The sequence below is a fragment of the Biomphalaria glabrata genome, chromosome 6 (assembly GCF_947242115.1).
Source record: "Biomphalaria glabrata chromosome 6, xgBioGlab47.1, whole genome shotgun sequence".
In the NCBI taxonomy this organism is placed as follows: Eukaryota; Metazoa; Mollusca; class Gastropoda; family Planorbidae; genus Biomphalaria; species Biomphalaria glabrata.
Window position 1 is genome coordinate 38,639,926 of NC_074716.1, and position 14,168 is coordinate 38,654,093.

At 38.6% G+C, this 14,168-nt stretch overlaps 1 protein-coding gene across 1 annotated transcript in view; it reads right to left on the reverse strand.

Moving 5' to 3' along the window:
• LOC129926877 (uncharacterized) overlaps positions 1 to 12,911 on the reverse strand; it is a 77,074-nt gene extending 64,163 nt beyond the window's left edge. The window contains exons 1-2 of the mRNA XM_056033349.1: positions 12,848 to 12,911; positions 10,094 to 10,429 (exon numbers count right to left, since the gene is read on the reverse strand). Of these exons, the coding sequence (XP_055889324.1) occupies positions 10,094 to 10,429; positions 12,848 to 12,911 (400 nt within the window). The remainder of the gene's footprint in view (positions 1 to 10,093; positions 10,430 to 12,847) is intronic.
• Positions 12,912 to 14,168: the final 1,257 nt, after the last annotated feature.

The following is a 14,168-nucleotide window of genomic DNA, read 5'->3' on the forward strand; positions in this document are numbered from 1 at the left end:
CATTCACACATTTGTTTCTTTGAGACACAAAAAGTCAATTAATTAAATCGTTTGCTCTGAAGTGTGTCAGATCACGTTGACATGTGGCTTTGTAAAAACAGTACATGTCACCTGCACAGGTCACCTTACTTGTACATCACAAGGTTACGTCATTTTACCCGGCAGTAAAAAATAAATCCATCGTGTTTTTTTTTTAATTAGCCATTTCGAGCTTGATCTAAGACTTGATGTAATCAAAATTGCTATAGTACATTTGCTATCAAGAGTTTTACAATTAGCATAAATACATGGACATACATAAATACATGGACATACATAAATACATGGACATACATAAATACATGGACATACATAAATACATGGGCATACATAAATACATGGACATACATAAATACATGGACATACATAAATACATGGACATACATAAATACATGGACATACATAAATACATGGACATACATAAATACATGGACATACATAAATACATGGACATACATAAATACATGGACATACATAAATACATGGACATACATAAATACATGGACATACATAAATACATGGACATAAATGATTTTTTTTATACTATAAAAAAGTGTTTTTCGACTATATGTATTTTTAAAATAAAATAGTTCTTCTGTAGGTTGCAACCTATGCAGCCGCAGTGGTCCCCGCACTTTTGTAGCCCGCGCTAATTCTAGGTGTAAATAATTAAACGTTTTAACTTATATTCCTGCGGCCTCCTGATTTTCCTGGAGCTCCTGGAAATCTCCTGAAATCACAAAGTGTACAAACAAAAAAAAGTTATGGAAATCTCCTGAATGTATTAAAATCATAAAAAAATATCCCGAAAAATAGACAAAATTTGTCATTTTTGAGTGTCATTCATTATTGAAAACGCCAACCCTAAGAGCGATAAAAAAAAGGCATTGTCAGCTTTCAGAATGTAACAATATGGCGAAATTTAACCAAAACCGGAAGTTCCATTACTTTATTGTATTTAATAGTTTACTTCATTAAAATGATTAAAATGCAAAAGACGAATTTATTTTCTAAAACAAAATCTTAATTTTTACTTATTATTCTTATCCCTACCCGGACTTGGCCCCGCGCAATCCGTTTGGCATAGGGCCCCCCAATTGTCTGTGCCGGCCCTGGATCTATAGAACCTGATATTAATAAGAAGTGCTGAGTTACCGCGTCGAACTTCCTTATTTGGATTGCTTTGTACTGGGAGTTTAATTCTATGGTGGATTTTTTTTTAAAACGTGTATTGTATGTAAATCTCAATCAGATCTCATGATGTATCCCACTGTGAAACTGGGGAGGGGGTTGTGGGGCGGCGGACGAAAGTAATCTGATTTAAAAGTGCAACTCTCAGTGTTTGCCAAAATGAACTAGTCACTGCAACGGAGTCTCAGGCCCTAGGAAGTACATTTCATATTTTTTTAATTGCAGTGTGTCTCAATCTTGATGAAGCCGACTCTCCTGTAGACTAAATAAAGGACGAGAGAGTCGTCTGCAGTCGAGGACAAAGAGTGCACATAGGAGAGAAATGGCGGGAAACCAAATAGCTGTTGTACATTTAAAACGAAACTAAACATTTCCTTGCCAGGAAGTTTACATTTTTTAGGGTTCTAAAGAAATAAAAAGATGATTAAAAGTTAAGGTTTTATTTGTCTATTTTTTTTTTATGACGATGTTTCCAATCACTTGAACTGGAAGACTTGCCAATCGCTAAGAATTGTGAACTTTTTGCTTTTATCTGCTGGTTATAGGGTTTCTTATTTCAAACTAATCTAGTTTTGAACAGATAGGTCTTTATGTTCTTCTTGAATGTAGTGAAGCATGTTGTCTGAGATTTATGGGGAGTGAGTGAAAAAGGCCCCCAAATCGTAACTTTTGAGGGAGAAACGTGGTACCACTAAAAGCGTTGAGTCCATGGAGCGCAGTGTTCTCTGAGGGACATATGGATATTTATTTATTGTATATAGACTGATGACAAAGTGTGGCCACCATGTAGTCTATTCTTGATTTTACAGGAAGCCAATGGAGTGAGCCAAAGAGAGCGGTAGCAGAAATATTATGTAAATATGATAGACTTATATAATACGTAGCTCACTGTATTATTGATGTAGGATTATTTCTTTCAGTGACTGACTCTAGACACATTTGGAGAGCATGTATATCGCATTGCTTAGATGAAGGACTAAAAGAATAATAGAAAGCGATAGAGTCAAATCTACAAAGGGACAAGGACAGAAAAGATTCAGAACCCCTGATTGATTGCAAACACTCCCTCCACCCCCACCCCACCCCCCATTTCAGCATTGTTTTCTTTCAGCCCCAGTAAAGTACACATGACCTTTGCCAATTATACATAAAAGTACACGCCGCCTGCCTTCTTGTGTATCCCCCCTTCTCTTATCAAGACTTACCCTCATCACGTAATCACCTGTCAATAAATGAGGGCTTGAGTTTTCTGGTGTTTTTTTTTTCTCTTCTGTTTAATCAGCGACTTCAGACACGCCCCTGTGTTTTGCTTGGAGCTTTTACATTGTATGTGTCACATAAAATGAGATGCTAGAATAGGGCGAAAAGGGGGGGGGGATATTGAAAGTCACTGAGGGAGGTGTGGAAGGGGTGGAGGTCATCAGATAGAGCTATTAGTTGTAGCTGAGGTGCAAGAGAAACTGTCAATGGAGAAAGATAACAACGAGAGTTAGTCATGGACACTTGATGCGAGGGCTGCTGCTCCTGTTGATCTACCGGGACTGAGACATTACATTGCACAATCACATGACATTATCTTATTCAAGCTAACAGCAACTGCCTCTGAAAGTTTACTTTTCTTTATGTATGCTTACACATGAATACACGGTGCTCTCTCTCTGCTCGTTTTCGGAATAGCGTATGTCGCTTTTGCCCGTTTTCACACGAACTCGAAGGCTGCTCACGTGGGTCCGTTTATTGATAAACAAAGAGAATTAAAGGGCAGGTTTTGGTACTTTTTGAGGACGCGATTATGAGGTGAAATCAGATTTCTATTGAGCTTTTGGGTTCAAAGAAGCCACATATCCGTAATACTGATTATAAATATATATTTTAAAAGAACTTCAAGATTAAAGAACTTCAAGATTAAAGAACTTCAAGATTAAAAAACTACAAGAAACTTTAGATTAAAGAACTGCATGAACTTTAAGATTATCAAAAAATAAAAAAAAATGTTCGTGTTTGCAAAAAAAAAAAAAAATACCATGTTCTCTACAAAGTCTTAATCATGAGAGTTTTTCCTCCTTGCAGAATGAACATTTCAAACTAGATTTCCCGTGATGCCATAGCAGAGCACGTACGAATAATGTCAAGAGTTAAGACATTGCACAAAGTCCTGATTCCTAAATTCGGCCAACGTTAATTCTGGTTTTAAAACATCTATATAGATCATAAAAAATTGGCTAATAAATCTTGCTTTCTTTTAATTTTCATACAGTCAGTAAAACAAAATTTCGATTTTAGTTTTTGAGAACTAAACGTGACAGACGGACAAACACAAAACCAAAAAACTTTTCACCACGGAGGTCCCTAAAAAAATACGAAGTGAGTTTGCACAGTAAATTCGGGCCGTCATAAGGCGACAGTTGTAGGTCTAAAGTCATCTTTTGAATGGATCAGAATCAGGCGTTGCACGAGTCGAAAAGATTTTAAGATAAAGTTTCATTGGTCCTGTTTTTAAAAACATTATGATTCTAACCACTCTTTATATAATAGAAATGTTTGGATCGTTGTATTATTGAAACTAAATGGTCCATTATACTATGTCTTACACGTCAACATTAAGTTCCCCCTTAAGACCTTGCGATCTATAGGGCAGATGATGTTAAGGTCATCTGTTTCTTTGGCCAACGGTTAGCGAGCAGGGTGTCGTGTGGCCAGCACAACGACCAACCCAAATTAAACCGCTACTAAAGTCAGGTACATATTAGAGTTGAGTGGACTTAGGGGCGACACAAAAATCCCGAGGACCCCAGGTTCAGAAGCCACGTGCTTAACCACTCAGCCCCTCTTTCCCCAAATCAACATTGCCTTTATAAAAAAATGTTTGTTTTTTTAATCAAGTTCTCCTTTAAGAAGCTGGTGGTAGCCTATAATTTCTCATTCTATTTATTTCTTGGGTTGCTTCACTATTGCAAGGAATCTTTCCAGTGACCATAAACAATCAAATTCTTCTGTTACAGTCCAGCTCATTTCTACAAAAAAAATGGTGCGCAATATGTTCAGGAGCGTCTAATTATTTATTCAACTCTTTAGTCAATGCAAAGAAACATTGGAGTCGAGTTTGGGAATACCCGATGAGTGCGTGTTCGAAATAGCCTAATTTAATTTTAAGATGATTATATGTTGAAAACTTATAACGATTAAACCAGAGTTTTCACTGTGTCGTAAATAAGCTGGTAATTCCCCCCCCCCCCAACCTAGATATACATAAACTGTCAAGTCCTAGAATAATCTTAAGAGCTGTTTTTGAAAATCCTCGTCCATCCACCGATCGATGAAGAGTTTTCAAGCTTATAAGAGGAATTGCAATAAAAAGAAAGGCAAGCGTTCGGAAAACCATAAGCAGACCATAACAAGATCATATTTTATTGGAGATCCATGAATAGCAAGCATTTTGGCAGGGCCGGTCCTACAGATTGCGGGTCCCTATGCGAAAAGGATTTCGCGGGGCCTAGTCTGGGTAGGGATAAGGATATTAGGTAGGTAAAAATGAAGAATTTTTTGTTAGAGAATAAATGTATCTTTCTACTTTATTCATGCTTTACTAAGTGCAAAATTGTGGTAAACTTTACTTTACGAGCCATTTACAGTAGATTTGAGTAGATGGTAGTTCTGCCTTTTAGATTTAATATCAGCTAGAAAAATATCACTTTTGATTTTTTTAAAGAGATCGAGATAGATTTAGATCTATATTTATATGTCGATGACTATTAAAGTAAATAAAGTAAATATCTTAATAAGTTCAGGAGCTCCTGAAAAATCAGGACGCCGCGTGAACCATGTTTATAATAAGTTAAAAATGGTTTAATTTAATAATTTGCAACTTGAGTTTGCGCGGGGCCTACGAAAGTGCGAGGCCCACCGTGGCCGCATAGGCTGCAGTGCCCTAAGGCCGGCCCTGCATTTAGGTATATCCAGTGTACAGAATACGAGAGTATTGACAAGCGAGGTATTTTTAAACCATGTAATACTTTTGTCAACTTTTCAGCACCGTCGAATCAATTTTAAAAGCTCTAGTATCAATACCTAGCCCCAACATTCTTTTATTTCGCTTTCTCTTCTTTTTCTCTCTTGCAGCGGTTTGATGTTATAAACTGTTAGTATTAAAAATACAAGTTTAAAAAACAACATTTTAATTAAAGTTCAAGGCTGAATCAAATGGTTAATATTAATGAAACTATTACTATGGGGGATGTTCTTCACTCTCTCTCTCCTAACTGACGATACCATCGATGATTTGACCCCTTTAAATTAAATTAATTTTTGGTTTATAAGGGTGTAATTGTGTTATATACAAAGAGCATGCATTTTCCTATAATTCTATACCGAAAGTAACGTTTTCTGAATACAAACAAAAGTGTTATTGACGTTTAATCATAACAGGGTAGAATGTACAAATGTGATTGTACAAACATTAGAATAGTCTGTGTTCACTTTTTTTTTTTTCGGAATGGGAGTTGAAGCTCTTATATAGTAAGCAGAAAATGCTTTGTTTAATTTTATTTGGCCACTGTGACATTGTCGAGTTTGTCTATTTAGCTTAAAATCTCTTACAATCTTTTCAGTTTCTTTCGTTGTTCATTGTATGTATTTTGTTCTCTTATTGGTCTGTTTGGTTGACCTATATTTTGGATGGGACTTGTTGAGATAACTACTGATTAATTGTACACAATGACTTAATTTACTCACCTGGCCATAAACCATGTATTTAATTTACTAAACCCATTCATCCCCAACCTACAACTAAATAGCATAATATTTGCATACAAAATATAGATGTAAACTAGTGTAAAACTCCAGGACACTAAAATTCGTTGTAGAAGAAATTTATACAAAAACTAAAGACAAGAAAAACAGATCAATACTTTTGAAAAAACAAAACAAAACAAAGCTTATATTAAGTGTTGTTGTATCAATCAGTCATGTCAGTACATTGGTATTAGACCAACAATAATAAATCTATGCGATGAATTTTAGTTTTACCAATGGACCTCATTCACTACAACGAACGGTCACGTGATAAAACAATGGAAAAAAAAACAACTGTACGTGATATTCCGTGATAACCATTGTTGATTAAAATTAGAAGAAAGAGAGAATCACGTGGCTCAATGTTGTTTGTTTACGATTAGTGAATGAGGTCCATTGTTTTTGTTTAGCGTTTTCACTACGCCATGATCCTAGCACTTATCTAGACCAGTTGGGAAAATGGGGGGGGGGCAAAGAAAGGGATATCTGGATAGATAATTGTTTTTTAAAAGCATTTATAAATTTAAAGAAAGGATTGACCTGAATTCGAACTCGTGGCTCATGCCTCCTCGGGCCTGCATGCTAACCATTCTGCTCTGTTAATGAGATATTTATACATAGAGAAGATTGTATAGTTATATATTGCTTGATTCAATTTAAAGTGACCTATAAAAGGGGACTATTTCAAATTATATCACCGTTTCATTCATGTACAATTTCTTTCCCTTGTTCTAGATACCAAACAAAAAACAAACAAAATAATTAATTACCAATAGTTAATTCACAAATTGGTTAACTTTTTTAAAATTGATTTTTTTGTTTGTTGTCAGGTAAAAGAAATAATAGTGCCAAATTTCAGCTCGATCCCAGATTGGGTGTCGGAGAAACTTCCAAACTTTTTACCAGACAGACAGACAGACAGACATAGTGAGTTGATAGAAGCTTTGGAAATAAGTTGAAAAGAGGTAACCGTTAATGGCTACTACAAAAACTGTGTCTTGTGTCCAGTTCACTGCACAACTCAAGGATTAAAGGTTTAATTCATAAAAACGATACACAAATCTTTGTTAGTAAACAGAGTTGGCTTAGAAGAGCTGTGCTGTCAATGGCAGACTTCGACTCTTTTATTTATTTCCATACAATGATGTAACAGAGTTCTCGCTTGAGATCAGAGTGACGACACTTTGGCGAACTCAAACCACAAGATCAGACAGGCATTTCATAATTGTTTTACAGCCTCTTTTCAAACGGTGACTAAAGAACTTACTCAAGCACACACAGAGTTTGTACAAGTAGAGTAGATCTAAGTAAGCATATGTTTTTAGAATGATGTGCGACTTCCGACACTTGACAGACAATCAGAAGGACGTCATACACCCACACACTCATTCCCGTGTGTGACGTATACAAAGTCTTCATTTGACAAGCACGAGACAGGCGGCAGCAGAAAGTGGCACACGGTGTACAAGTCAGACAGGGGGCACAAAATGTATTATGGTCAGACAGGGAAGGAGGGGGGGGGTGTGTACGTATCCTGGACTAAAATTAAATGGCTGTCTTTTTTTCACCTTTATTTGGGAGACAAAGACATGCATACTAAATAATCCTATTGACGTAGTATGTTGCTTGGAACCCCGACGGCTGCCAACGTGACAAAGTACCACTAGAGTCAATCTACAGAACTTGGTGCTGTCCTAAGAAAATAATTCTTCTACAACAGCAAGAAGCTTTACTGAAGAGTTTCGTATAAGGCGAAAAAAAAACAAAACATAAATAGTTCGCTTTTTGGTGACTCCGGTGTGAAGTACCATTCAGATAGTGTTGAAACTAGAGCAGTACTCTTTTTTTTGTTTATTTAGTTGACAGCAGTGAATTTGAATTAGGAGTCCATGAAATTGTTTAGTTTATCGTGACACAACTTGGTTAAAGTTTTGGTCACGTTTTTTAAAAAAAGTTAAGTTTCCCCTTTCAGACCTTGAGATCTATGGGGCAGATGATGTAAAGGTCATCTATTTCTGTGGCCCAAGGTTAACAAGAGTGTCATGTGGCCAGCACAACGACCAACCGCCTTTACTTTTCCCCAACTAATGTCAGGTACCCATTAGAGCTAGGTGGACTCAGAGGCGCCCAAAGATCCCGAAATTAAAAATCCCAGTTTTCACCTGGATTCGAACCCGGGACCCCCGGTTCGAAAGCCAAGCACTTTAGAGCTAAGCCACCGCGCCTCTCACGTTACTAAATGTTACACAAAATTTTGCTTCTACCTTAATAAATAAAATATGTGGTTTTCATTTCCATCACTTCATACAAAGTTTGTGCTGATGGAAGAAAAATAATAATAATTAAAATAATTCTGGGGTGGGCTGGAATGACAATAAAATTCTGTAAACATATAAACACAAATTGAACGCTGATTATTACAAAAGACAATGTCTTCCAGCATAGATCTAGGTCAGTCTAATCAAAGAATGACACAAAAGTGACCTGTCATATTGATGGGTGTGACAACTCGAAAATAAATTCATTTCATTAATATTTTGTTTTCCATATTTCCATATTCTTTCCATTCTCCCATTTCACTATCACACTCTCTTTTCTTTCTTTCATTTCTATCTTCAATTTCACGATGTTTGTCTTTGTTTTCTTTCTCATAGCCACTTTCTGTTCTGTCACTCTCCACCAGTTTCTTTTTGTTTCCCTCTCTTGCTAATCATTGCGTCATTCTGTTCCTATTGCAAGAGCACTAAATGAACTCGTTTCAGTACAAACTGCACTCCCCCCTTCCCAAGCAAACGACTCTTGTTACCGTACTCCAGTTAATGGCCACTCCCTTTAACCAGAACGAGGCGAGATGACGCATTTACTTAAGCCGAGACGTGAATGAAATGTTCTAATACTCAGAGCCAGGCAGTACACTCTTGAACTATATCTCATCACTATGTAGTACTGACAACACTATAACGGCTCCGCCAAAGGCAGTTTGAGAAGCAGTGACGAGGACAGAGTCAAATCTTAATAGGAGCAAAAGTCTCGGTCACTGTAATTTTTTTTCTCTTTAATTCGATATTTGTCATTAAGATGGAAGATGAACAGTCAACGGTGTCAAATTAAACGCACGATTTATTCTGTAGAAGTAAAAAGTCATGGAAACCTGTTTTTACACATTTAATACTTATGCTGCACAGTGATGCCCAACCTAATCCGACCTGCGGGCCATTTTAATTTCCGACACTCGTGTCGCGGGCCACATGACCGCAAAGGTAAAAAAAATGAAATGAACTCGACCTGTAACAATTTGATTAGAGACTTGAGGACCTAGCACTTACATGAATTAATGGGATATCTACAAGTTATCTTTTTTTTTACGCGTCGGAAAATAGCTTAATACTTAAAATGTCAGCAACATCTACCTAGCTGACGACTTTTTTTTTGGTCACTTTTTGTTCAATGTTCCCATACATCCATCTCTAAACGTAACTTCACATTTCTTTTTATTCGCGGCTCAAACCAAGAATGCCTTCATATCTATTTTATAATGCTGCTTCTATGTTGTTGTTGTTTTTTAAGCTACTTTCTGTACAAATCAAATATGTTGCCTTATTATCATGTTCCACAAAAAGTAAAAGATCCGTTCAACTTTTCCTGGTAGATTCTTCATTCAGAGTTCACTTGTATTTTCTTTCCATTTCATAAAAGTACCATTGTTAAAGGTCATGGTACCAATCCATCAGAGATAAAGTCAGGACCCTAACGTACATAAGAAACTTTTTTCAACCTTTTTGATATTTGGAAAGGGCTAAGGGATTTTCTACTTTGTGCCGACCGGGCAGGATAGAACGACATCACTGCCTGCACATTAAACTGTTTGCACCATTAGTATGTTTTGTAAGGAGTGAGCTTTCTCACATTCGTGAACTTTGACACGCCATAGCCCAGACTTCCTGCAGGACGGCAAATGAATGCGGTAGACAGGATTCAAACCCTGACGTCGGTCTTGAGCGCATTCGGCACGACCAGGCAACCCACCCACCGTGTCTTGTAACATTGTAGGATTGTCATTGGTCGTTTTTACCCAGGACTTCCTTTTCCTCAAGTTGTGCTTCTGTCTTCTCTTCCTCAAGTTGTGCTTCTGACTTCTCTTCCTCAAGTTGTGCTTCTGACTTCTCTTCCTCAAGTTGTGCTTCTGTCTTCTCTTCCTCAAGTTGTGCTTCTGTCTTCTCTTCCTCAAGTTGTGCTTCTGTCTTCTCTTCCTCAAGTTGTGCTTCTGTCTTCTCTTCCTCAAGTTGTGCTTCTGTCTTCTCTTCCTCAAGTTGTGCTTCTGTCTTCTCTTCCTCAAGTTGTGCTTCTGTCTTCTCTTCCTCAAGTTGTGCTTCTGTCTTCTCTTCCTCAAGTTGTGCTTCTGTCTTCTCTTCCTCAAGTTACACTCAAGTCTTCCTCTTCATTTCAGTATTTTGTTCGTTTTGTTGGTCAACAACCTACTACTAGTTCAGAAAAGTGCTTGACTTAATAATATATATATATATATATATGAATTGTCAGGTTTAATAAAAAAATATATATATATATGAATTTTCAGGATAACCCTGAGTCCACCCAACTCCACATTATTTGTGGAAAGTAAAGCTCGTTGTGCTAGTCACGTGACATCTTAGTTATCATTAATCTGCTATATAGGTCTCAAAGTTTGAAAGGGATATTGTTTGAATTGTTACATTTTCAGTGATCGACGTTTATGTAACTCAAGGTCGCAGGGCAAAGTCTGGAAAACAAGGACGGCCTTCACCTTCAGAAACATTTTTTTTCTCAATGGCGATATCTATGGGAATTCAAGACACACACTCAGTCACTAACACATATAAACACACAAACAATGTACAGTGCAGAAACCTTATCTTCAAAGTTCTTTTACTTTGTGTGTGCGTCTATGTGGTTTTTATGAGCGTGTAGTAATATAGGCCTACTTGTGTGTCTCTATATATGTGTATGTGTGTATGTAGAGTAAATGCCGAGTTTTAATTGTAAATGTGTAAGAATGTTTCAATCTTTATTTGTGTGTGTGGAGATCTACGGCGTGTTTGGCAAGTGACGCACGTGGAAGAAGCTTGACTGCTGAATATAGGGTGGGGGCTCGAATCCAGGTAAAGAGTTTAAACGCCTCTGACCAGCAGCATGTCATAGACACCTGGCATCTGTTCAAGAGAGTAACAGAAGTGTTGGCCACTGCCCCGGCTTACCGTATGGTCTCGGACATATTTTAACAACTTAGTCAACTAACTTCAGGAAAAACAAAGAAGCAAAAGTGATATAATGTGACACTGTTAAAGAGAGTCTTTATTCTTAGTTAACTCTATAAGGCAAAGTAAGTAAGGTGCCCCGGTCTCAGAGCTTATGATCTATAAGGAAGATGATGTTAAGGTTTCTATGGCCGACGGTTAACGAGAATGTCATGTGGCCAGCACAGAACCCAAACGCCTTTGCTTATCCAACTACTTTCAGGTTTGACTCAGAGGCGCCTCAGAATTCCCGAAATTCGGAATCCCAGTCTTCAAGCGCCTTACAACACGCCCCTCTAATTACTCCTAAGGCGATCTAACGAATGCCAAGTGTACGGCCAACAGGGTCTGTTCGAGGCCAATCGTTAGAGAAGGCCTGAACACTGACCTGCAACGTCACATCCTGAGGGCAGTTTAGACCAATAGCACGTTGCCACGTCGTACAGACATGTGGCGGTCTATTTCTGTAGTCAGGTTAATACGTTATGCTGGCTTGTCAAATCTTCACAAGGTTTCTTGAGCCAATGTCTGTCGCAAGGTTTCTTGAGCCTATGTCTGTCTCAATGTTTCTTGAGCCAATGTCTGTCGCAAGGTTTCTTGAGCCAATGTCTGTCGCAAGGTTTCTTGAGCCTATGTCTGTATCTTTTGCAACACAACGTATCGCAGCGCCCCACAGGAGTGTTGCCTTAAGTGTAGTGATGTAGTGTATATGTGGCAATGATGGCAGAAGTCCCTTTCTCACCGCCTCACATATCGCCCATCTCTTCAGCCATCTTCCTATTGTTACCTGCGGCATCCATCCCTCCCCCCCTTTTCTCAACCCTCCCCGACTAGACACACTTCTAACTTGACAGTTTGGTCCATGCACAGAGTGTAGATAGAGCAGCAACAGGAGACAAGTTAAACGGACAAAAAAAAAGTTTCGGGGGGGGGGGGTATGGTCATGGGGGCCATGGAGGGAAAGGAAGGGGGAGGAGAGGGTTGACACTGTTCCCTGTGACATATCTTGATGAAAGATGGCTGTAGGGGGGCGCACTGCGTCAGTAACTGTTTCAAAGACCGTGTCATATCCCGACTGCATCCCCCCCTTCCTTCCCCCCGCCCAACTGTTCGCTGAGTTCAATTCTAGAAGAGAAAAAAAAAAAAGAAACATTCTTAAAAAGTTGTATGCAAATACGGCGAAATACGTTGCCACAAGAAGCTCACATTTTTTTTTGGTGTACAAACACACACACACACGTAACGAACACGCACGCACATACAAAAACAAAAAAACCTAAAGCTCTGCTTTTAACCCGCCCCTCCATCTAATCATATCACATGATTTATACGCTACAATTACGTCACTAACGTGGCCTACATTTGAATGTGTAGCGTGGGTTCATAGGTCATAGGTCACATCGTAAACTACATTCTAAGCTCAACAGGCGGGTACAAGATGGAGGGGTAGACTAAGCGCTTAAAAAACCAACAAAACAACATGAGGGGAACACTTAGATTCAAGTGGTTTATTTTTGTTTTATTTTAAATCACGTTTTGCTTGTTAGACTTACGCCTAGTGAAAAGATGCAGGGACGCAGCAGGGAAAAGACCCGAAGGGTTATTCAGAGCAGTCATGTTTAACGTTGTAATACTGTACTGTGAATTAACAAGTTGATGTTAGCATTTTATTTTTCCAATGTCAACAATTTGTATCGGTCTGTCTAGCATCTGTAGTGTAATGTCTTGTATATGTATTGTCAGGAGTTTGACCAGTATCTTGTCTACAGCTCCTGTAGGCTAATTTTACCAGCAGCTATTTGGTCTGCATCTCTATGAAGCTCTTCTAGACTAGTTTTACCAGCAGCTATCTGGTCTACATCTCTATGAAGCTCTTCTAGACTAGTTTTACCAGCAGCTATTTGGTCTACATCTCTATGAAGCTCTTCTAGACTAGTTTTACCAGCAGCTATCTGGTCTACATCTCTATGAAGCTCTTCTAGACTAGTTTTACCAGCAGCTATCTGGTCTACAGCTCTATGAAGCTCTTCTAGACTAGTTTTACCAGCAGCTATCTGGTCTACATCTCTATGAAGCTCTTCTAGACTAGTTTTACCAGCAGCTATCTGGTCTACAGCTCTATGAAGCTCTTCTAGACTAGTTTTACCAGCAGCTATCTGGTCTACATCTCTATGAAGCTCTTCTAGACTAGTTTTACCAGCAGCTATCTGCTGGTTTCTTCATCCAGCTTCTTCAAGGTGGGCAGAGTTTGTTATTGTATAGCCTTATTCAGTGACGAAACGACTATGAATCATCTCATGGCATTGAGATGAATGCCTGGGCATTAGCTATGGTAGGAACGATGTTTCCCTCACAGATGTTCCTCAATCTCCACGCAGCTGATCTATCCAAAGGACCGATACAGTTTGGGATCGTCGACATAGCAAGCTCTGCCAGGATGTAGCACTGTGATCTGTAAGCTACCTAAGAGTCGCCAGCTCCTAAGTTTTCCTCAGGGCTGTCTCCCAAAGCCTTTCCCATCTTTGGGTATAGGTACCAGGAAGCAGAGGTTTGAATTTAGAGTTTTCTTTCTCCTAAGTGGGTAGCCAGCCATGTCTCATGGCAAACAAACCCCTCCTGCCCGAAGCCTACCGGTTTAGATGCCAGTTACTCGACTTCTCCTGTTTTATCAGTTTCCCCTGACCCAATATCTGAGCCATTCGTGAAGGCCAGGAGTTGGACGGGTACTCAGAACCGATTTGAGACGCATGCCATTGGAAGCATTTATACGTAGTGAAGTGTTTATTTCTATAACCACTATCGGCAATGACAACCTTACGGAACATTGTTGTTGATGCCGAGAATAGTGCATCTGTTTACGTTTGTCTGTGATGA